This window comes from Microcebus murinus, chromosome 27 (assembly GCF_040939455.1).
Source record: "Microcebus murinus isolate Inina chromosome 27, M.murinus_Inina_mat1.0, whole genome shotgun sequence".
Classification (NCBI taxonomy): domain Eukaryota; kingdom Metazoa; phylum Chordata; class Mammalia; order Primates; family Cheirogaleidae; genus Microcebus; species Microcebus murinus.
Window position 1 is genome coordinate 8,075,344 of NC_134130.1, and position 20,763 is coordinate 8,096,106.

At 56.5% G+C, this 20,763-nt stretch overlaps 1 protein-coding gene across 1 annotated transcript; it reads left to right on the forward strand.

Moving 5' to 3' along the window:
- The first annotated feature begins 6,096 nt into the window (after positions 1-6,096).
- Positions 6,097-20,736, forward strand: POLRMT (RNA polymerase mitochondrial). Its single transcript, XM_012745870.2, has 21 exons — positions 6,097-6,234; positions 6,728-6,826; positions 8,633-9,261; positions 12,747-12,877; positions 13,013-13,199; positions 14,438-14,587; positions 14,836-15,000; positions 15,086-15,256; positions 15,511-15,735; positions 16,423-17,211; positions 17,566-17,688; positions 18,117-18,239; positions 18,450-18,629; positions 18,847-18,933; positions 19,037-19,150; positions 19,222-19,274; positions 19,350-19,448; positions 20,117-20,189; positions 20,300-20,391; positions 20,470-20,546; positions 20,636-20,736. The coding sequence occupies exons 1-21, from the start codon at positions 6,147-6,149 to the stop codon at positions 20,683-20,685; spliced, it is 3,705 nt and encodes a 1,234-aa protein (XP_012601324.2). The 5' UTR covers positions 6,097-6,146; the 3' UTR covers positions 20,686-20,736.
- The last annotated feature ends 27 nt before the right edge of the window (positions 20,737-20,763 follow it).

Genomic DNA, 20,763 nt, shown 5'->3' on the forward strand with positions numbered 1-20,763 from the left:
CTGGCCCAGGCAGGTCACATGGTGGGTGTGGCAGGTGCCCCAGTCTCAGGAACCCATGACTGCCTCAGTTTTTCCTCTGTAAAATGGTCCAGTAAAGAGATGTCTGGAAGGATAAAATGACAATCCATGTAACATGCTGGCCAGACAGCACAGCACGTGGACACTGGGTCAGTGTCATCCACCTTCTTGGCCAGCTGCAAATGCAGGTCTTCCTGCCCGAGAGTAACCTCCCAAGAAGGACATTCTGGGCCGGGCGCCGTGGCTCACGCCTGTAATCCTAGCACTCTGGGAGGCTGAGGCGGGCGGATTGCTCGAGGTCAGGAGTTCGAAACCAGCCTGAGCAAGAGCGAGACCCCGTCTCTACTATAAATAGAAAGAAATTAATTGGCCAACTAATATATATAGAAAAAATTAGCCGGGCATGGTGGCGCATGCTTGTAGTCCCAGCTACTCGGGAGGCTGAGGCAGCAGGATCGCTTGAGCCCAGGAGTTTGAGGTTGCTGTGAGCGAGGCTCACGCCAGGGCACTCACTCTAGCCTGGGCAACAAAGTGAGACTCTGTCTCAAAAAAAAAAAAAGAAAAAAAAAAAAGAGACTCATTTTTTTCCAAATGAGGGCAAACTTCACAGGTTCTGGGGATTAGGATGTGGTCATATCCTTGAGGCCAACCACAGAGGCTAAATAAAGAGAGGAAGAGTCCGCTGAACGCACAGCATGAGGCCAGCCCTCAATTTTTCAGGAAAAAAAAAGCTATTAAAGGGGACACCAAGGAATATCTGAGCATGGGTGGTAGATTAACTTGCAGCTTTGTTATGAAGGGGAGGGTTTCCCTCTTAGAGATGCTAGCCGTGCCGGTGTGTCTCGCATCTCTCCTAGACAGAAGCAGCACCAGGGCGTGGCTCACTCTCCAATATCCGCTTACATAAAAAGACTGCGTGCATGTGTTGTTTCAGGTCTAACATGCCTGCGGAGCAGTGCACACATTGAGCATACAGCCCAAGTGTTCACAAACTAGGAACAGGAGTTCCAAAGAACAGGAACGGAACCGGCCAGCCGCCACGCCGTGACAGTGGTGATGGTTGCACAACTTGGTGAATGCACTAAAAACACTGAATTGTACACTTTAAATGGGGGAATTGTATGGTAAGCGAATTATATTTCTATAAAGCTGTTACAAACTTGGCTTCCCAAGTGTGCGTCCCATCTTCTCACAAGGGCCCCCAGAATGTCCTTTTTTTTTTTTTTTTTTTTTTTTTCAGACAGTCTTGCTTTGTTGTCCAGGCTAGAGTGAATGCCATGGCGTCAGCCCAGCTCACAGCAACCTCAAACTCCTGGGCTCAAGCGATCCTCCTGCCTCAGCCTCCCGAGTAGCTGGGACTACAGGCATGCGCCACCATGCCCGGCTAATTTTTTCTATATATATTAGTTGGCCAATTAATTTCTTTCTATTTATAGTAGAGACGGGGTCTCGCTCTTGCTCAGGCTGGTTTTGAACTCCTGGCCTCAAGCATCCGCCCACCTCGGCCTCCCAGAGTGCTAGGATTACAGGCGTGAGCCACCGCGCCTGGCCTTTTTTTTCTTTTTGAGACAGGGTCTCACTCTGTTACCCTGAGCAGAGGGCCTTGGTGTCAGCCTAGCTCACAGCAACCTCCAAGTCCTGGGCTCAAGTGATCCTCCTGCCTCGGCCTCCCAGAGTGCTGGGATTACAGGCGTGAGCCACCTTGCCTGGCAAGTCTTGATAGATGCAGTTAAGATCTTCAGGAGGGCTGGGCGAGGTGGCTCATGCCTGTAATCCTAGCACTCTGGGAGGCTGGGGAGGGAGGATCCTTTGTGCTCAGGAGTTTGAGACTAGCCTGAGCAAGGGTGAGACCCTGTCTCTACTAAAAATAGAAAAAAATTAGCTGGGCGTGGTGGCGCATGCCTGTAGTCCCAGCTACCTGGGAGACTGAGGCAGGAGGATCGCTTGAGCCCAGGAGTTTGAGGTTGCTGTGAGCTGGGCTGACGCCATGGCACTCTAGCCTGGGCAACAGAGTGAGACTCTTATCTCGAAAACTAAAACGAAAACAAACTTCAGGAGGTGATCCTGATGGGTTCTAAATGTAGTGACTGGTGCCCTCGTGAGAGAGACAGGTAGCTTTGGCATAGACACAGAGGAGGAGGCAATGTGACATGGCCATAAGCAAAGGATGCCTGGAGCCCCCAGGAGGTGAGAGAGGCAGGATGACCCTCCCCTGGAGCCATGCGAGGGAGCAGGGGTTTTTTGGTTTTTTTTTTTGAGACAGTGTCTGGCTTTGTTGCCCAGGCTAGAGTGAGTGCAATGTCGTCAGCCTATCTCACTGCAACCTCAAACTCCTGGGCTCAAGTAATCCTCCTGCCTCAGCCTCCCAAGTAACTAGGACTACAGGCATGCGCCACCATGCCCGGCTAATTTTTTCTATATATATTAATTGGCCAATTAATTTCTTTCTTTCTACTATTTATAGTAGAGACGGGGTCACCCTCTTGCTCAGGCTGGTTTCAAACTCCTGACCTTGAGCGATTCTCCTGCCTTGGCCTCCCAGAGTGCTAGGATTACAGGCGTGAGCCACTGCTCCCTGCCAAGCACAGTCTTTTTTTTTTTTTTTGAGACAAAGTCTCACTTTGTTGCCCAGGATAGAGTGCCATGGCATCAGCCTTGCTCACGGCAACCTCAAATTCCTGGACCCAAGCGATCCTCCTGCCTAAGCCTCCCGAGTACCTGGGACTACAGGCATGCACCACCATGCCTGGCTAATTTTTTCTATATATATTTTTAGTTGGCCAATTAATTTCTTTCTATTTTTAGTAGAGACAGGGTCTCACTCTTGCTCAGGCTGGTCTCGAATTCTTTTCTATTTATAGTAGAGACGTGGTCTCACTCTTGCTCAGGCTGGTTTCGAACTCCTGACCTCGAGCAATCCACCCACCTTGGCCTCCCAGAGTGGTAGGATTACAGGTGTGAGCAACCACACCCAGCCGGTCTTGACCTCCTGACCTGGATTGATCCTCCTGCCTCGGCCTCCTAGAGTGCTAGGATTACAAGCGTGAGCCACCGTGCCTGGCACAAGGGAGTCTTGATGACACCTTTATTTCAGCCCGGTGAAATTGATTTTGCTCTTTTGTTCTCCAGAAATGTGAGAAAATGAATTTCTGTTTTTTTTTTTTTTTTTTTTTTTATTTCGGCATATTATGGGGGTACAGATTTTAAGGTTTCAGTAAATGCCCATTTCCCCCCTCTGTTGTTTTAAGGCACCAAATTTGTGGTCATTTGCCCTAGTGGCCACAGGAAGCTAATAACATTTCCTTCCATATAGCAATTCCAGACTTTCCTCGCCCTTTTTAAAACATGGACACTTCTTGGCCGGGTGCGGTGGCTCATGCCTGTAATCCTAGCACTCTGGGAGGCGGAGGCTGGCAGATTGCTCAAGGTCAGGAGTTCGAAACCAGCCTGAGCAAGAGCGAGACCCGTCTCTACTATAAATAGAAAGAAATTAATTGGCCAACTAATATATGTAGAAAAACTTAGCCGGGCATGGTGGCACATGCCTGTAGTCCCAGCTACTCAGGAGGCTGAGGCAGCAGGATTGCTTGAGCCCAGGAGTTTGAGGTTGCTGTGAGCTAGGCTGATGCTATGGCACTCACTCTAGCCTGGACAACAAAGTGAGACTCTGTCTCAAAACAAAACAAAACAAAACAAAACAAAAACATGGACACTTCTGAAGTCTTGTAGAGTGTCCACAACCCAGACCCATCTGAATGCCTCGTGGCTGGATTTGGATGAGATGTTTTGGGTGAGAAGTCAGCCTAGGTGACATAGAACAAGACGACAGTTCAGAAACAGTGTTGCCTGAATTCCAACCTCTTAGCACTGTACTGTCCATTTTATCTAGATCTGTCTCCACCAGTCTTACGTGCTATTAATATTTTTCTTGCTTGTGTTTTACAAGGAAGCTTAGCATCACTGTCAGAAGTGGAAAACCAGTGCCACACGCTGACAAATTGACAGTAAGCCGTAAAAAGAAATACAAAGGAGAAAGAAGAATGTGAGAACTCTGTGTTGCCAGGGCTAGAGTGCCATGGTGTCAGCCTAGCTCACAGCAACCTCAAACTCCTGGGCTCAAGCGATCCTCCTGCCTCAGCCTCCCAAGTAGCTGGGACTATAGGCATGTGGCACCATGCCCGGCTAATTATATATATATATATATATACATATATATATATATATATATATATATAATTTTAGTTGGCCAATTAATTTTTTCCTATTTTTAGTAGAGATGGGGTGTCACTCTTGCTCAGGCTGGTTTTGTCGAACTCCTGACCTTGAGCGATCCGCCTGCCTCAGCCTCCCAGAGTGCTAGGATTACGGGCGTGAGCCACTGTGACCTAAATGACTTTCTCACAAATAAGATTCAGGAACCTGGCTCTTGGGGAAATTCTGGTTCATGGAGTCTGATGTCTCAGGAAATCAATGTAAGAGGAAACAGGTATGAGGAAAGGTGGACGAAAGAATTCAGAAGTCTTGGTTTCCACCCAGGTTCCTGGCTCTGTCAGAATGAAGGGATTTGAAGGGATGTCTCCAGGTTTTAGGGGACCAGGCCCAGCTGATTAAATCCCCTGGGGCCAGGAAGCTGACCCCAGGAGTGAATCAGGTCTGAGGTCACAGCTCCTGGGGGCATCTGGGGTGGGCTGAGGCACGTTAGGGAGGATGCTGCTGTCTGCTGAAAACATTCCCCGCCAGTGGCATCACCGTGCCCAGACCCGCGTGGGCAGCCGCGTCTGGAATGTGCTGTTAAGAGGCCGCCAGGCCTGGGTGGCTGCACGTACCAGAGCACAGGTCCAGTCCTCACTCTGGCCTGGTAGAGAAACCAAAGTCCAAGCATTTGGGGACTGATGGCAGCTTGCGCGGGGGCCCCTTAGTGCCTCCAGCTTCCTCTTGGCTTCCTCTTCCAACCCTAATCTGCTCAAGTTCCTCCAACTATCCCAGACGCATATTCCTGCCTCTGGGCCTTTGTACTTGCTGACATCTGCCTGGAGCATGGTTACCCCAGGTGTTCCTAGTCTCCTCCCTAATGTGTCAGCTGGTCCCAGACGAGGTCTCAGTTTCCCCAGTTGAATGGTCGGTGGGCATGCCTTCCACGTTTGATTCTAAAGCTCTGGCCTTGCCTGTTCCTGAGCAAAATCACCCAGAGGCCAGGGATAGATCCAGACTCCCTTGCTCTATTCTGCCTGTCCTGGGGGGCCTGGGAATTAGTGGGTGAGGAAGATGTCTAGGAAACACGTCAACCCCAGATCCCCTTGGCTTTTCCACAGGGAGTCACACAGATTTGGGCTTTCCTTCCAATCTCCCTAGTACCATGCTGTGTGTCTTTGAGCAACTCAGTCGACCTCTCTGAACCTTCGCTTCCTCCACAATAAACTGGTGGCAGTAATTGTTTCCACCCCAAAGTTGTCATTCGATCAATGAAGACTGTGGACAGGAATCTCTAAGTTGCAGAACGCTGCGAATTATTAAGTGAATATTCCTTTAAAAAAATTCCACACTCTGGGAGGTTGACGCAGGAGAATTGCGTGAGCTCAAGAGTTCGAGACCAGCCTGAGCAAGAGCGAGCCTTCCTCTCTACTATAAATAGAAAGAAATTAGCCAAACAACTAAAAATAGAAAAAATTAGCCGGGCATGGTGGCGCATGCCTGTAGTCCCAGCTACCCGGGAGGCTAAGGCAGGAGGATGGCTTGAGCCTAGGAGTTTGAGGTTGCTGTGAGCTAGGCTGATGCCATGGCACTCTAGCCTAGGCAAGAGAGTGAGACTCTGTCTCAGAAAAAAAAAAATTCCAGGTTCCAGGTCCTCCCAAAGACCGCCTTCGAGTCAGCCCGAGTTGCCCTGTTGCTCTGTCCCGCCCTTCCTTGAGGACTGAGAGAAGAACCAATCAGAGGGCTCTACCGGCTCCTGCCCTGCAGCCTCCCATGTCCCGCTGCCCCCTGGGAATTGTGGTTCGGGAGGCGCACTTCCGGCAGGGACGTCCCTTCGCCTGCGCAGGCGGCTGGGGAAATATAACTCCCGGCAGGCGGCGCGAGCGCATGCGCAGACTTGGCGGGTTGTGGCGGCGGCGCAGGGGTCCGCGTGCGGCATGTCGGCGCTGCGCTGGGGCTGCGGGGCGGCGGGGCTCGGGAGAGTCCTGCGGTCCTGCGGCCGCCGCGGCCTCCCGGCCGAGGAAGGTAACGCGAGGGGACGGCCGGGGACGACGTCGCGGCCGCCGCTCTTCCCCCCGTGGCCGTGACCTTTGGCTCTTGGTGCCTCTGGAATCCAGTCACCCGCGACCTTTGCCTTTTGTAATTCTGAGGACCCTACTGGCGCGGACCCGCTTTTCACTCGCCTTTGCCCTTTTCTCCTGACGGGGGTAGACAGGACACTTTGACCTTTGACTCTTGGTTTCTTAGAGATTGGGTCCTGATCTCGTGTTTGGGATTTAGGGTTCTTGACCTTTGAACCTTCTGCCCTTTAGTTATCCTCGACCCTGAGCTCTTAATTTTCTCGGCATGTGGCGCCCCTTTCCCCTTTTATGTGTTGGTTTCTTTCCGATGAAAGGCCCAGGACAGCGGAGTTTCCGCTGAAGTTAGGGCTTCTCTGCCCTTTGACCTTCTGATTTCGACCCCCTCCTCAGCCCCACTGTCGCCCGCCCCCCTTCAGCCTCCCTCATCTCTCCCACAGGGACCCTCGGAGTTAGCCTGGGCCCCAGGAGGAGCTCCTCTGCCAGCCCCCGTGAGCAAGACCTCCGGAAGGACTGGGGACACGCGGAGCTGCTGGAGGGTGAGCCAGCCCCCCCCCCCATGACCCCCATAGAAGGGAGCAGCTTCCTGTGGCATGGAGAGGAAACTGAGGCTCGGACCCTAAGACGGGGCATCAGCAGTGCCCACCTCTTTGGTGGTTCCGAGGAGCGGCTGAAGGGATGACAGGGACCTTGTGGTGTTGCTCAGCTGGTTCCATGTCCCATGCAGGGGGGAGGGAGGGGCCTCTGGGAGCTCTCCTAATCCCCCCTTCCCAGAGCCCACCAGCTGCTCCCGATTCCCAGAGGGAACTTTGAGGCCCACAATTCTGCCTGGAGAGACTCCCAAGGCTGTGACAGGCCGCACATGCGGAGCCAGAATTTGAACTCCAAACTGACTCAGTTCTCGAGTTGGGCACCTGATGGAGTCCAGCAGACCATGTAACTTGGGAAGCATGGCCCAGGGGCGAGTGGTCCCAGACCTCCAGCCTGGCCTGGTTGGTGGCATTGTAGGGAGGTGGGGGCATCTCTGTGCTTCGCCCTGCCCTGACCATGTTTCTGGCTCACCACCCCCACCACCCCTGTCCCACAGCTGGCAGGGAGGGTAGGGGGGAGGAGGAGAGCCTTTAAAAAGGACAAAAGTAAAGCTACAAATACAGTGAACAACAAGCGTCAGTGGTAACCTTGCTTTCTCTCTTGGCTACCTAGTTATTTATTTTTTTGATTAATTAATTAATTATTTTAGAGACAGTCTGGTTCTGTCACCCAGGCTGGAATGCAGTGGCATCATCATGGCTCACTGCAGCCTCCAGCTCCTGGGCTCAAGTGATCCTCCTGCTTCAGCCTCCTGAGTAGCCGGGACCACAGGTGTGACCACAATGCCCAGCTTGATGTCCCGATGCCTTCCCTTCTCATTTAGCTCATCCCACAAACAAGGGTCCTTTCTGTGGTTCACTCAGTGCCCTGCTTTTCCCATCTTTGTGCTTTTTTTTGGTTGGTGATTTTGCTGTTTGAAGTGGCCCCGTGTGTAGGGCAGTGATGCCCCTTAGGTGAGCTTCATTCAGGCCGGAGTGAACTCCGGGCCGTGAGTTCGATGGTAATAAATGAACTGTAGGTTTTCAATAAGGTGTCAACAAAAACACATAAAACAGAGTTACGTACTGATTGGTTGAGCAAAACGTGACTGGAGGCCACAGGACCTTAACCCTGTATTTCCCCTAGGAGCAGGGTTCAGTTTGCACTGACTCCCCATCAGCAGCGACTTTGTAGATCATAACCAACGTAAATACCCAGAGTCAAGTGTGTGTGGAGTGGTCTCTGTCGCCCCAGGGAGTGCTGAGCAGGAAGGGGGCAGGAGGGAGGGCTGTGAGCTCTCAGGCGCTTTTTGAGATTGGAAATCGGCAGCACGGTCAGGGTGGCATGTATAAAGGGCCTGAGGTGGGATCGTGAAGAGAACAGGGAGGTGAGCTTGGCGGGGATGGGTCACTTGGATGGATTTCTAAGGTGGAGCCCAGAGCATGTGGGGACAGGGGAGATATGGAGGGAGAGAGAGTTGTTGGCCACTCCAGGACTCTTGGCCTGAGCACCTGGGGGGACAGAGCAGCCAGTGATGGGGGAGACGTGGAGGAGCAGGTTTTGGGGACACCAGGGCTTGTGTGAGGTGCTGAGTGCTGCGGAGGGACAGCAGCCGGCGGGGAGGCACATTAGGCAGTTGCCAGCAGATCCGTGGCGTTGAGGCCTCATGACCGGGGAAGATCAGCTGCCTCTACCTCCCGGCCCAGCACAGGGTCTGGAGAGATTGGTGCTTAGACAGGGTCCCTCTGACACCCTCACCCTTTGCCCCTGCACAGTGCTCCAGGCACGGGTGCGGCAGCTACAGGCCGAGAGTGTGTCGGAGGTGACCGTCAACAAGGTGGATGTGGCTCGGCTCCCAGAACATGGCGGTGGGGGTGGCAGCGTCCAGCCGCCCAGGAAGGCCCAGGAAGGGGCTACGGGTGCTGCCCCTCTGCCCTCTGGCCGCTGGGCAGAGAAACTGCACAAGGAGAAGCAGACCCAGCAGAAGCGCAAGCAGCGGCTGGAGGTGAAGCTGCAGGTGCGGGCCCAGAAACTGGCCCAGAAGCTGAAGCCCAAACCCCTGCGGACGGAGCCCCAGCTGGTGAGCAGAAAACTGGCTGACTCCCTGCAGTGCGGGGCGCATGGGACCCCCGAGAGCCCCTCGGAGAAGCAGCTGGCTCAGGCGCTGCAGGCGGCCCTTCAGAAGCTGAGCCTCAAAAAGGAGCAGGCCCTGGCGGATAGGGAGGCGGAGGCGCAGCTCACTGGTCAGCAGCAGACGCTCCTGGCCTTCTTCGAGTGCTGCCTGCTCACTGACCACCTGCGCCTTGCCCACCACGTGCTGGTGGCCCACCACGGCACTCCCCGCAAGCAGCAGCTGCTCACGCTCGCCATGTACAACACCGTCATGCTCGGCTGGGCTCGACAGGTGAGAGCAGCGGGGGAACAGGCCACCCCGAGGGCCACGGCCCTTTCCGTCGAAGGGGGAAGGTGGGGCCCGGAGACAGGAACTTGTCCTCACTTAGATTTGAACCCTTGTCTAATAGTCCTGGAGTTACAGTCCTTTGTTTTTTATTTTAATAGTTCTTTTAAGCTTTTCAAATAGAAAACACATGTTACCCTAAAGGAAATTTTGAAAGTGACCATAAAAGAAGGGAGAAATTCTGCTAACCTTGTAGTATGTTTCCTTTTGGCCTTTCTCAAAAGGGCTTCCGAAGCTGCCTGGGCAAGGGGTACAATTCTAGGGCAGCCTACAGACCCCTCCTTGGGAAGATAACTTCAGTGCTTTAGGTCTGGTTGGCACTTCTTTTTCTAGTTCCCGAAGATGGAAGGTTGGGCTATTGTTTGGAGATTTTTTTTTTTTTTTTAGAGACAGAGTCTCACTCTGTTGCCCAGGCTAGAGTGCCATGGCATCAGCCTAGCTCACAGCAACCTCAAACTCCTGGACTCAAGCAATCCTCCTGCCTCAGCCTCCTGAGTAGCTGGGACTACAGGCATGCGCCACCATGCCCGGCTAATTTTTTCTATATATTTTTAGTTGGCCTATTAATTTATTTCTATTTTTAGTAGAGACAGGGTCTTGCTCTTGCTCAGTCTGGTTTTAAACTCCTGACCTTGAGTGATCCTCCCGCCTCAGCCTCCCAAAGTGCTAGGATTACAGGCGTGAGCCACCACGCCTAGAGTATCTTCTAATTCCCCTTGCAAATTCTTCTTTGACTCATTGGTTGTTCAGGAGAATGTTATTTACGGACCCTTCCATGGGAGAAAAAAAATCCTCAACCTTTTCCCACCCCGCGATCCTGAAGCTCTAATTTGAGAAACAGCAGTGGAAGCTTGTTTAATATTTTAGGTAAACAAAGGAAGCTGATTATTAAAATATAATTATCAAAATATTAAGATAAATTCCCAACAGAGGATTTATATGCTGCTTTATTAATGCATTAAACAACGAGGCCCAGGAGCAGCTCTAGTAACTCCTGTAAATTCTCAGTCTGTAGTTAATGACCCTTAACGTGAGGTAGTTTGCTCCCTGTGTCCATCATTGCTGGGCATGCACTGTAGTCCAGGAATGCTGAGCATAAGAGTTGTGTTTTTCCCATCCCAGGTTACAAACTCTCTAATTCCCTCTGTGAAGAGCCAGTTATCACACGAGGTTTTTCTGATCAGCCCCCCTGTGAGTTTCCTGGGGCTTTAACAAAGTGTCACAAACTTGGTAGCTTAGAAAACCAGAAACTATTCACTTTCAGTTCTGGGCCCCATAAATGTGAAATCCAGGTGAGGACAGCGCCTGCTCCTTCCAAAGGCTCCAGGGGTAGGATCCTTCCTGCCCTTCCAGCTTCTGGGGTGGCGGGCACTCCTCACAGTCCCTGGGCTTGTTCACGCGCGTCCCTTGGATCTCGGCCTCCATCTTTTTTTTTTTTTTTTTTTTTTTTGAGACAGAGTCTCACTTTGTTGCCCAGGCTACAGTGAGTGCCGTGGCGTCAGCCTAGCTCACAGCAACCTCAAACTCCTGGGCTCGAGTGATCCTTCTGCCTCAGCCTCCCGGGTAGCTGGGACTACAGGCATGCGCCACCATGCCCAGCTGATTTTTTATATATATATCAGTTGGCCAATTAATTTCTTTCTATTTATAGTAGAGACGGGGTCTCGCTCTTGCTCAGGCTGGTTTTGAACTCCTGACCTTGAGCAATCCGCCCGCCTCGGCCTCCCAAGAGCTAGGATTACAGGCGTGAGCCACAGCGCCCGGCCTTCGGCCTCCATCTTTACATGGCATCTTCCCTGCACGTCTGGGTGTTCTTTCCTACGAAGACACCGGTCATGGAGTAGAGCCCACCTCACCTAGCATGAGCCCACCTTAGCTGACATCATTCCAAATGAGACCACGTTCCATGGTTACCAGTGAACGTGAGTTTCAGGGAGACACTGGTGAACCCGCTCGTGTACTGTGCTGAATCACATGCTCTTCACGGGCACCGTTTGCTTCTTAAGGAATTGTTCTTTTGGTGGCTTGTGGAGTGAGGCTTGGCAGCCAGACGGGCTTCTGAGTCTGTCTCTGCCACTGGCTCCCTATGTGGTCACAGCCAGTCACCTCCTCCCTGAGCCCCGGTTTTCCCATCCATAAAATGGGGAGATTACTGGATTCTTGGAAGAAGGGGGAGCCCTAAATTAGGGCTCCCCACATTCCATGGATGTGTTTAGGAGAGGGGCTGAGAGAGTGTATGATGTTTTAGAATGCGTGTTTTCATCTTATTGCTGATATTACTAAAAAAACCAAATACATATGGTAGGTAGGGTAGACACGTATTTTGACCAGCCCCTTCTGTAGAACATTCTGCAACATTGGAAACGTTCAATCTTTGGCACCAGCCAGGTGCACCTGTGAGCACTTAGAACGAGTGTGACGGGAGAACTGAGCATTTAAATTCAAATTAAACAACTCTGCATGGCTAGTGACTGCTGGTCAGCCCAGCTGAGGTCATTCAGACAGCTACCCTAAACCCAGGTCTCTGGCACTATGGTCACCTCATGTGACAGCCTTTCTCAAATTAGGGCTGGTGGACCATAGGGTGGGAGGATGTTGGGAAATTTTTCTTCCTTTTGAAAGGGTCTGTTATAGCTACAAACCAGCACTCTTTTTTTTTTTTTTTTTTGAGACAGAGTCTCCCTCTGTCACCCAGGGTGGAGTGCAGTGGTGTTATCACAGCTCACTGCAGCCTCATGGGTAGCTGTGACTACAGGTGTGTGCTGCCATGCATGGGTTATTTTTTTCTTTTTTTAGTAGAGATGGGGTCTTGCTCAGGCTATAGATCAGCACTCTTAAGCAGCTGCTGGGTCAAAGAAAAAATAGCAAGGAAAATTAAAAAATACTTGGAGATGAATGAAAATGAAAACATCACCTACTAGAAGTTCTGGGATACAGCTAAAGCAGTGTTCAGAGGAAAATTTATAGCTATAATGGCTGCATTAAGAAAGGTGAACATCTCAAATCCAATACCTCAGGAAACTAGAAAGAGAAGCTCTCACTAAACCCAAAGGAAACAGACAAAAGGAAGTAATGAAGATTGAAACAGAAAATCAACAAAACCAAGTTGGTCTTGTGAAAAGGTTGACAAAATTGGTGGACCTGAAGAGGGGTCAATTTTTAGCAGCCCCAAAATACCGCATGTTTATATCCACAAAAGAAAATATTAAAATATTGACAAGTCCCCTCCAGCCCTGCCCTTCTGCAGGTTGAGCCTGCGCACAGGAACAGGTGGACCAGTCTCCATCCACCCTCCAGCCACTCACGGCTGGTGACGCCATAGCCCGCTCCCCTCCCGGAGCTGCTGGCTGCAGAGAAGGGGTCTCGAGGGAGCAGAGGGCATACGGAGGACAGGGTGGCCCCCAGACCTTCACCCCGGCTTGCTTCCCCAGGGCTCCTTCAAGGAGCTGGTGTACGTGTTCATCATGGTGAAAGACGCTGGCTTCACCCCGGACCTGCTGTCCTACGCGGCCGCCCTGCAGTGCATGGGGCGGCTGGACCAGGATACCAGGACCATCCAAAGGTAGGTGGCGTTGGGCGCCCCCTGGCCCGGGCTGTGGGCTGGGACCCCTGGAGGACCTGATGGCCCCACCGAGACCTTCCCGGAGGTGTCTTCGGGGTGGGATGTGTGGGGGCTGAGTCTGGGGCTACCCCACAGGTGTCTGCAACAGATGGCCCGGGACAAGCTGCAGCTGGCGGATCTCTTCACGGCCGTGCCCCTGTCTGAGGAGGAGCGGGCCGCGATCCTCAGGGCCATAGTCAAGGCTCGGCCTACCTTCAGGCCACCGCCGCCACCCCCGCCCCAGGTCAACACCTCGACGCTGCTCAGGGAGGTCTACGCCAAGGTGAGCAGGGCCTGGCACCAACGGGCCGGTGTCTCCGCCCTTTGGCGGTGCTGTGCTTGCCTCGGGGGCCTCAGCTCAGCACCTGCCGGCTGTGACGCAGGCTCTGATCCCTCCCTTCCTGCTCAGAACATGGAAAGGCAGAGCTGGAAGTGCCTGCCCTGCAGGGCGTGGGAGGGCCTTGGCCTGGGGGTGGCAGGTGTCAGAAGGATGAGGCCCTCAGAGGCTTGGAGGGGACAGGGTGCCGGGGCACTGCTGGGATGGCCCTGCCATGGCCTAAGACTGATGTTGGGACTCAGGTGCTGGCAGAACCAGGCTGGGGTGCGACCCCACCTCCCAGGGCAGGAGAGGAGTGTGAGGGGTGGGCAGAGCCACCTGGTAGATACCTTGGCTTTGTCTGGGGGGACAGACTTGTAGAGTACAAGGTGACTCTACAAGTCACCTTGTAGAGTCATTCAGTGTTTTTAGTATATTCAGAGTTGTGCAGTTACCACCACCATCTCTTTCTGGAACATTCTCATCACCCAAAAAGCAACCCCATCCTTATGAGCAGTCACAGTCACTCCCCAGCCCCTCACAACCCGTCTCTGTGGATCTGCCTGTTCTGGACATTTCACACAAATGGAGTCTCACACTGTGTGTCGCGTCCTTCTGTGTCTGGCTTCTCTCACTGAGCATGACATCCTCAAGGCCCATCTACGCTGTGGCCTGTGTCATAGCCTCATCCTTTTTGTGGCTGAGTGATGTCCCACGTGTGGGTGGACCACACTGTCCACTCATCCATCAATGGGGCATTTGAGCTGTTTCTACCTTTCAGCTACTCTGAATGATGCCGCTGTGAACATTTGTGTATGAGATTTTGTGCAGACGTGTGTTTTTAGTTCTCAAAGTGTTTGGTTTAGTTGCTAATTTTAATTTATCTATTGTCTATTTTTGGCCTGGTCACACATTCACATGGTTCCAAATTTGAGAATAAAACAGCAAACGTCCAGGGACGTTATGAACTGTTTCCTGGGCTCTGCCGGCCCCCACCCTGCACTGCTCAGTCCTCCTTCCAGATGGGCACCCCTTGTCCCTTTGTCACCAGTGGCAGCTGCTTCACATACTGTGCCGCTGCTCTGTGCGTTGTCAGCAACGGAGGTGGGCAGCTCTCAGGAGGCTCCCGGGCGGGGCAGGCGGACACGGTCACAGGCCTCCCTCGGCTAGGCGCCCGGGCCCTCACCACCCAGCTCTTCCCCCAGGATGGCCCCGTGTCCTACCCGAAGCTGCCCCTGCCCCTGAAGACCCTGCAGGACCTCTTCCAGCAGCAGCTCCGCGCGGAGCTGACCACCACTGTCGACGTGGAGTCCGTGGACAAGGCTGCGGTGCTGACCGAGGAGACCGTGCACGCGGTGAGGGGCTCAGACCTGTGCGACGCTGCGTGTGGCAAGGGACAGGGTCCTGGGGTCTCACCAGGCTGGGGCTCTGGAGAGACTGGTGGGGCCATGAGGGTGGGCCCTCGGCCTCCTCAAACACACCGAGGTCCCTGCAAGGTCTCTGCAGGGTGATGCCGCTGGGGTAGAACTGGGGCCTGTGGGCTCAGGTCCTGTGGCTGCTGCCGTGGTGACCATGCCCACGTCCTGCACCCCTCCCCCCACAGCGGAACACCCTGAAGAACCTGCGCGATCAGTGGGAGGCGGCACTTCACCAAGCACTGCAGGAGACCAAGGCCAGGCTGGCCCGCCAGGCCCACGAGGGCCGCCCCACGCTCTACCCCTTTCTTTGCCTGCTCAGCGAGCGCGAGTTTGTGAGGCTACTCATGCAGGTTGGCCTGGCTTTCGGCGGGCACGGCCCTGGGGTGGGGTGGGGTAGGGGGGTGCAGGCGGTGGGCTTACAGCTGCCTCCCCTAGACCCTGCAGGCGCTGCCCGCCCAGGGCGAGTCCCTCATTGCCGTGGCCCATGAGCTGGGCCGGCGGACCTTCAGCCGGCACATGGTGCAGAAGCAGCAGCTCAACAGCCAGGTGCAGGCACTGGAGCGGCGGTACACCCAGTATCTGCACCTGCTGGCCTCCGACACCCAGGTGAGCGCCAGCTGCGGCGCTGGGGAGCCAGGTGGGTTTCCTGGTGGGGAAACTGAGGCCCTGACCATGGAGACACGCAGCAGAATGGGTGCCCTCCCTCACTCTCTGGGGTAGGCCATTTGTGCCCTGGCTCTGCTCCCTTCCGTACCAGCCTGGCCCGTCTGTAGAACGGGGGCCACAGTTGCCCAGCTGGGTGGGGTGGGGATGTCCAGCACTGAAGCCCCAGGCCCCTCCCAACTGACCCTTCCCTGCAGGTGGCCGAGCCCAGCTTGCCGCGGCAGTACTGGGAGGCGCTGGGGCCACTGGAAGCACCGCAGGAGAAGCCCTGGCCGGTGCCGGTGCTGCTGCAGCTGGGCAAGCACCTGGCGGAGCTGCTGGTGCAGACCGTGCAGATGCCGCGCAGCCCGACCAAGCCCCCGGGCTCCTGCGGGCTCATCCCCGTGCTCTACCACGTGTACTCCTTCCGCAGCTTCCGCCAGGTACTGCCCAGGTGGGGGCGACTGGGGGTTCTGGGTGGTGCGGGGCCCCTGCTGAGTCCTGGGGCCACCCCAAGCAGGTGGCAACACTGCGTTGCTGCAGTGGGTCCTTGCCCGTTGGCCCTGCCTCCGAGGGCTCGGAACACGCCTGCAGAGGTCAGCCACGGCCTTCGAAATTTTTTTTTTTTTTTTTTTTTTGGCAGTCATACTCTGTTCCCCGGGCTAGAGTGCCCCCGGGCTAGAGTGCCCCCGGGCTAGAGTGCCCCCGGGCTAGAGTGCCGTGGCCTCAGCCCAGCTCACAGCAACCTCAATCTCCTGGGCTCAAGTGATCCTCCTGTCTTGACCTCCCAACTAGCTGGAACTACAGGCATGCACCACCATGCCCGGCTAATTTTTTTCTATATATTTTTAGGTGGTCAATTAATTTGTTTCTAGTTTTAGTAGAGACGGGGTCTTGCTCTCACTCAGGCTGGTTTAGAACTCCTGACCTTGAGCAATCCACCTGCCTCAGCCTCCCAGAGTGATAGGATTGAAGGCGTGAGCCACCGCGCCCGGCCCAGAGTTATATATTTAAAGTTGACTTCTGTTAGTGGGAAGGAGGGAGGGAGTCTCCCAGCCAAATTCAGGGAGGAGCAGCGGCAAGCCCCTGGGGCAGGCCCTGACCGACCTCCCCCCCACATGCGCCTCCAGATCGGCATCCTGAAGCCACACCCGGCCTTCGTGCAGCTGCTGGCGACCGCGGCGGAGCCCACGCTGACCTTTGAGGCGGTGGACGTGCCCATGCTGTGCCCGCCCCTGCCCTGGACCTCCCCGCACTCCGGCGCCTTCCTGCTAAGCCCCACCAAGCTGATGCGCGCAGTGGAGGGCACGATGCAGCACCAGCGGCTGCTGGAGCGCTGCCCGCCCGCCGAGCTGCATGGGGCCCTGGACACGCTCACCCAGCTGGGCAACTGCACCTGGCGCGTCAACGGGCAGGTGCTGGACCTGGTGCTGGAGCTCTTCAGGGACAAGGGCTGCTCCCGCCTGGGCGTGCCGCCCCCGCCCTCTGAGGCACCTCAGCCACCAGAGGGCCGCCTGCCGCAGGACACCTCTCCTGCCCACAAGGCTGAGCTGCGGCGGGAGCTGGCCCATTGCCTCAAGGCGGCCCGGGAGATGCACAGCCTGCGCACGGACGCCCTGTACCGCCTCTCGCTGGCGCATCACCTGCGGCACCGTGTCTTCTGGCTGCCGCACAACATGGACTTCCGTGGCCGCACCTACCCCTGCCCACCGCACTTCAACCACCTGGGCAGCGACCTGGCACGGGCCCTGCTGGAGTTCGCAGAGGGCCGCCCGCTTGGACCCCACGGCCTAGACTGGCTCAAGATCCACCTGGTCAACCTCACGGGGTTCAAGAAGCGTGTGACACTGCGGGCACGCCTGGCCTTTGCCAACGAGGTGATGGATGACATCCTGGACTCCGCGGACCAGCCCATGGCGGTACGGCCTCAGCCACGCAGCGCAGCCCCGCCCACTGTCCGTGGCTTCTGCTGCCGGCCTCTGGCTCCTGCCACCCACAGGCCTTTCAGACTCTGTCCTCCGTCTTCTCTCAGCCCTCCAGCACTTTTCTCCTGGTCTTGCTCCCTCCCCAGTCCACGGCAGCTCCAACCTCTGTCCACAGCTGCCCCCGCCCTGTTGTTGTTCACACTCCCATCCAGGGGACTGTTCCTATATCCTGCCTGGTTGGGTCCTGTCTGCCCCAGCACTTGTGCATGTATCCTCCCTGTGTCCCCATGTCCCCTGGGGCTCGAGGACCCGTGGTTTCACCTGTTACCGCCTGCCTGCCCTCCACAGGGCCGGAAGTGGTGGATGGAAGCAGATGAGCCTTGGCAAGCCCTGGCCTGCTGCATGGAGATCGCTAGGGCTGTGCGCACCCCCAACCCTGCCACCTACATCTCCCACCTCCCTGTTCACCAGGTGAGCCGTGGTGGGGCCCCCCGTTGTACCTTGACAGTCAGGGTTGGGTTTATGCTATCCCAAGTCCTGCGGTTTGCAGTCTGACATTGCATCTTGAAACCTTGGTGTCTTTTGGGGACAGCCATGATGGGTTCCCATGGCCTTGTTGTGTGGCCTTGGATAGGTATGTCCTTCCCTCTCTGCTGGCAGAGCGCAGGGTCCAGGGGCAACTGCCCCACTGCAGCTGGGCTTTGGGGTGTGTGGCTCTAGGGACGGCTCAGCCTGCAGGTCACTTGGGGCTCCCCACACCCCTGCCTCTCTGAGCCCTTTCCCTTCCATGATGGGGGCCAGTGAGCTCACGGCGTTCGCAGAGCCCTGGGGAGGCATGGAGCGGTGGTCTCGTGGCTTGTGGATGCCTCACCCCCACTGTGTCCCCGCTGCCATCCCAGGACGGCTCCTGTAACGGTCTGCAGCACTATGCTGCCCTGGGCCGTGACAGCGTGGGCGCTGCCTCTGTCAACCTGACGCCCTTGGATCTGCCACAGGATGTGTACAGTGAGGTGGCCGCACAGGTAGGCTCTGCGGGCCCTTCCCTATCCCACTGCCCACCTGAGCTCTCAGGTGCAGCAGGGACACGGGCCCTCTAGTCAGTGCCGTAGCCCCATGGTGACCTCAAAGTGACCTGATCCTTGGCCTGTCCCCTGGGGTGTGATGGGGGCTCGCTGGGGAGACACAGGGGCTGGGTGGTCCCCAGGCTGCCTGACTCGCTGCCACCGGCGCAGGTGGAGGTGTTCCGCAGGCAGGACGCAGAGCAGGGCTTACGGGTGGCCCAGGTACTAGAGGGCTTCATCGACCGCAAGGTGGTCAAGCAGACTGTGATGACCGTGGTGTATGGGGTCACCCGCTATGGCGGGCGCCTGCAGATCGAGAGGCGCCTCAGGGAGCTCAGTGACTTCCCCCAGGTACGTGGGCCTGTGGTGTCGGGAAACGCTTTGATTTTACCCCAGATTACTGGCTGCCTGTGGGCTGGGGCTCGTGTCCCACTTGCGTGTCAGCTGCCCTGCTCTCATCCACCCCCAGGACCCTGTGCCTCAGGGGGTGTGACTGGGCTGGTCCTGGGGGTCGGGGTGTGGGGGGTCCGCATGGGCCCCCTGCCAAGCCCCTGCCTCCCCTCCCCAGGAATTCCTGTGGGAGGCCTCCCACTACCTGGTGCGCCAGGTGTTCAGCAGCCTGCAGGAGATGTTCTCGAGCACCCGGGCCATCCAGGTGAGCCTGTCCCCCGGCTCCCTGCTGGAGCTGAAGGCCACAGCTCCCTGAGGGGGGTGGCTGGTGCCCAGAGGCCCTGGTCTGAGCTGTCTCCCGCCCACAGCACTGGCTGACTGAGAGCGCCCGCCTCATCTCTCAGGCGGGCTCCGCGGTGGAGTGGGTCACGCCGCTGGGCATCCCGATCATCCAGCCCTACCACCAGGACACCAAGGTCACGGTACGTGGATCCCTGGCCCCCTCAGCGGGTCAGGCCTGGTGCGGGACTCATGGCTTCTGCCCCGCTTGCAGGTCAGAGGAGGGCTTCAGAGCATCACCTGCAACCAAGCCAAGGACAGCAGCCAGTGAGTGGGGGCCCGGGCTGGGCGGGGGCCGGGACGGGGCGTGCGCTGGGCCCTCAGCCCCTCCCCATCCCCCAGGAAGCCCAACACACAGAAGCAGAAGAACGGGTTCCCACCCAACTTCATCCACTCACTGGACTCCTCGCACATGATGCTCACGGCCCTGCACTGCTACAGGTGGGGACCCCGCTCTGCGAGCCTGCTTCCTGTGTGCCAGGCCACGCAGGTCCCCGGGATGGCATCCAGAGGGATGGGGCGGGGTCTGGGGGAGGTGAGGACTCGGGCATGTCTTCAGCCTGGTGCCCAGAGGAGGAACAGCCTGTGCAAGGGCCCTGAGGCAGGGCGTCATGAGCATGGGGCAGGGGTGAAGGTAGCACTTGAAGTTCCCACAACATTGGGTCTCTGTGGCCATGTGGGGAGAGCAGGGTGCGGGCCCTGCCCCTTCCAGGTGTGGCGCTGCAAGAAGGGGTTGGTTCTGAGGCGCCTGGACTTGGTCCTGGCGGGATCCACAGGCTGTGTGGACGGTGGGGAAGATCTGGGTGGGGGAGCCAGAGGGGCAGGGGTGTGGACAGTCCTGCAAGGACGTCTGCTGCTGTGCAGGTGACAGCCAGGCCACATGGGGTTCAAGGTAGACGCAGCTGGGGTGGGGAGGAGCTGCACACCTGCGACACCTGGCTGGGCGAGGGGCAAAGGCCTCCACCAACAGCTGTGTAGAGGCCAGGCCCAGGCTTGCTGGGGGGCAGCTGGTGTGACGTGGAGGCTCTTGGGAGGTGGATGTCCCTGGCTCTGAGAGGATCTGAGCCCCAAGGGGAGGGGCCCCTCCTCACCACGCCCCTCTGCTGCAGGAAGGGCCTCACCTTCGTCTCTGTCCACGACTGCTTCTGGACCCACGCGGCTGACATTGCCATCATGAACCAGGTGCCCTGGCCTTGTGGTGGCCTGAGCATGTCCACTCACCAGTGGGCCACACTGGGGTTTGGGGTGGGTGGTGCCAGGCCCCTTCTGACCTGGGATGCCCCCTGCCCCAGGTGTGCCGCGAGCAGTTTGTGAGTATGCACAGCCAGCCCATCCTGCAGGACCTGTCTTCGTTCCTGGTGAAGCGCTTCTGCTCCAATCCCAGGTGAGGGCTCCTCTGCCACCAACGCACCCTGTCGCCCCCTCCCTGCCCCCGCCCGGCCTCACCCCTACCCGCCTTTAGCTTCCAGCCCCAGAGGGTGGCCCAGAACGCAGAAATGGCCAAGCTAAAGAAGACGCTGCAGTCCGTGCCTGAGACAGGTAGGGGTGGGGCGCTCGCGTGGGGGGCGGGGCCTCCCTGCCCATCCACGCCCACGCCCACGCCCACGGCTCCTCTGCTCCCTCCGCAGGGAACTTCGACCTGGAGCATGTGAAGCGCTCTACCTACTTCTTCAGCTGACGTCCCCGGGCGCCCTGTACCATAGTGTAAATAAAGTTCAGTCGCCACCCACGGGAGCCGCTGCCTTCGGGAGGGCGT

Bases quoted from the DNA above. Each gene is read 5' to 3' on its own strand.
- POLRMT (XM_012745870.2), top strand. From the start codon at position 6,147: ATGTCGGCGCTGCGCTGGGGCTGCGGGGCGGCGGGGCTCGGGAGAGTC. The intron at 15,736-16,422 runs GTACTGCCCAGG...ATGCGCCTCCAG, and splicing joins CCTTCCGCAGCTTCCGCCAG to ATCGGCATCCTGAAGCCACA. The intron at 19,275-19,349 runs GTGAGTGGGGGC...CCCATCCCCCAG, and splicing joins CAAGCCAAGGACAGCAGCCA to GAAGCCCAACACACAGAAGC.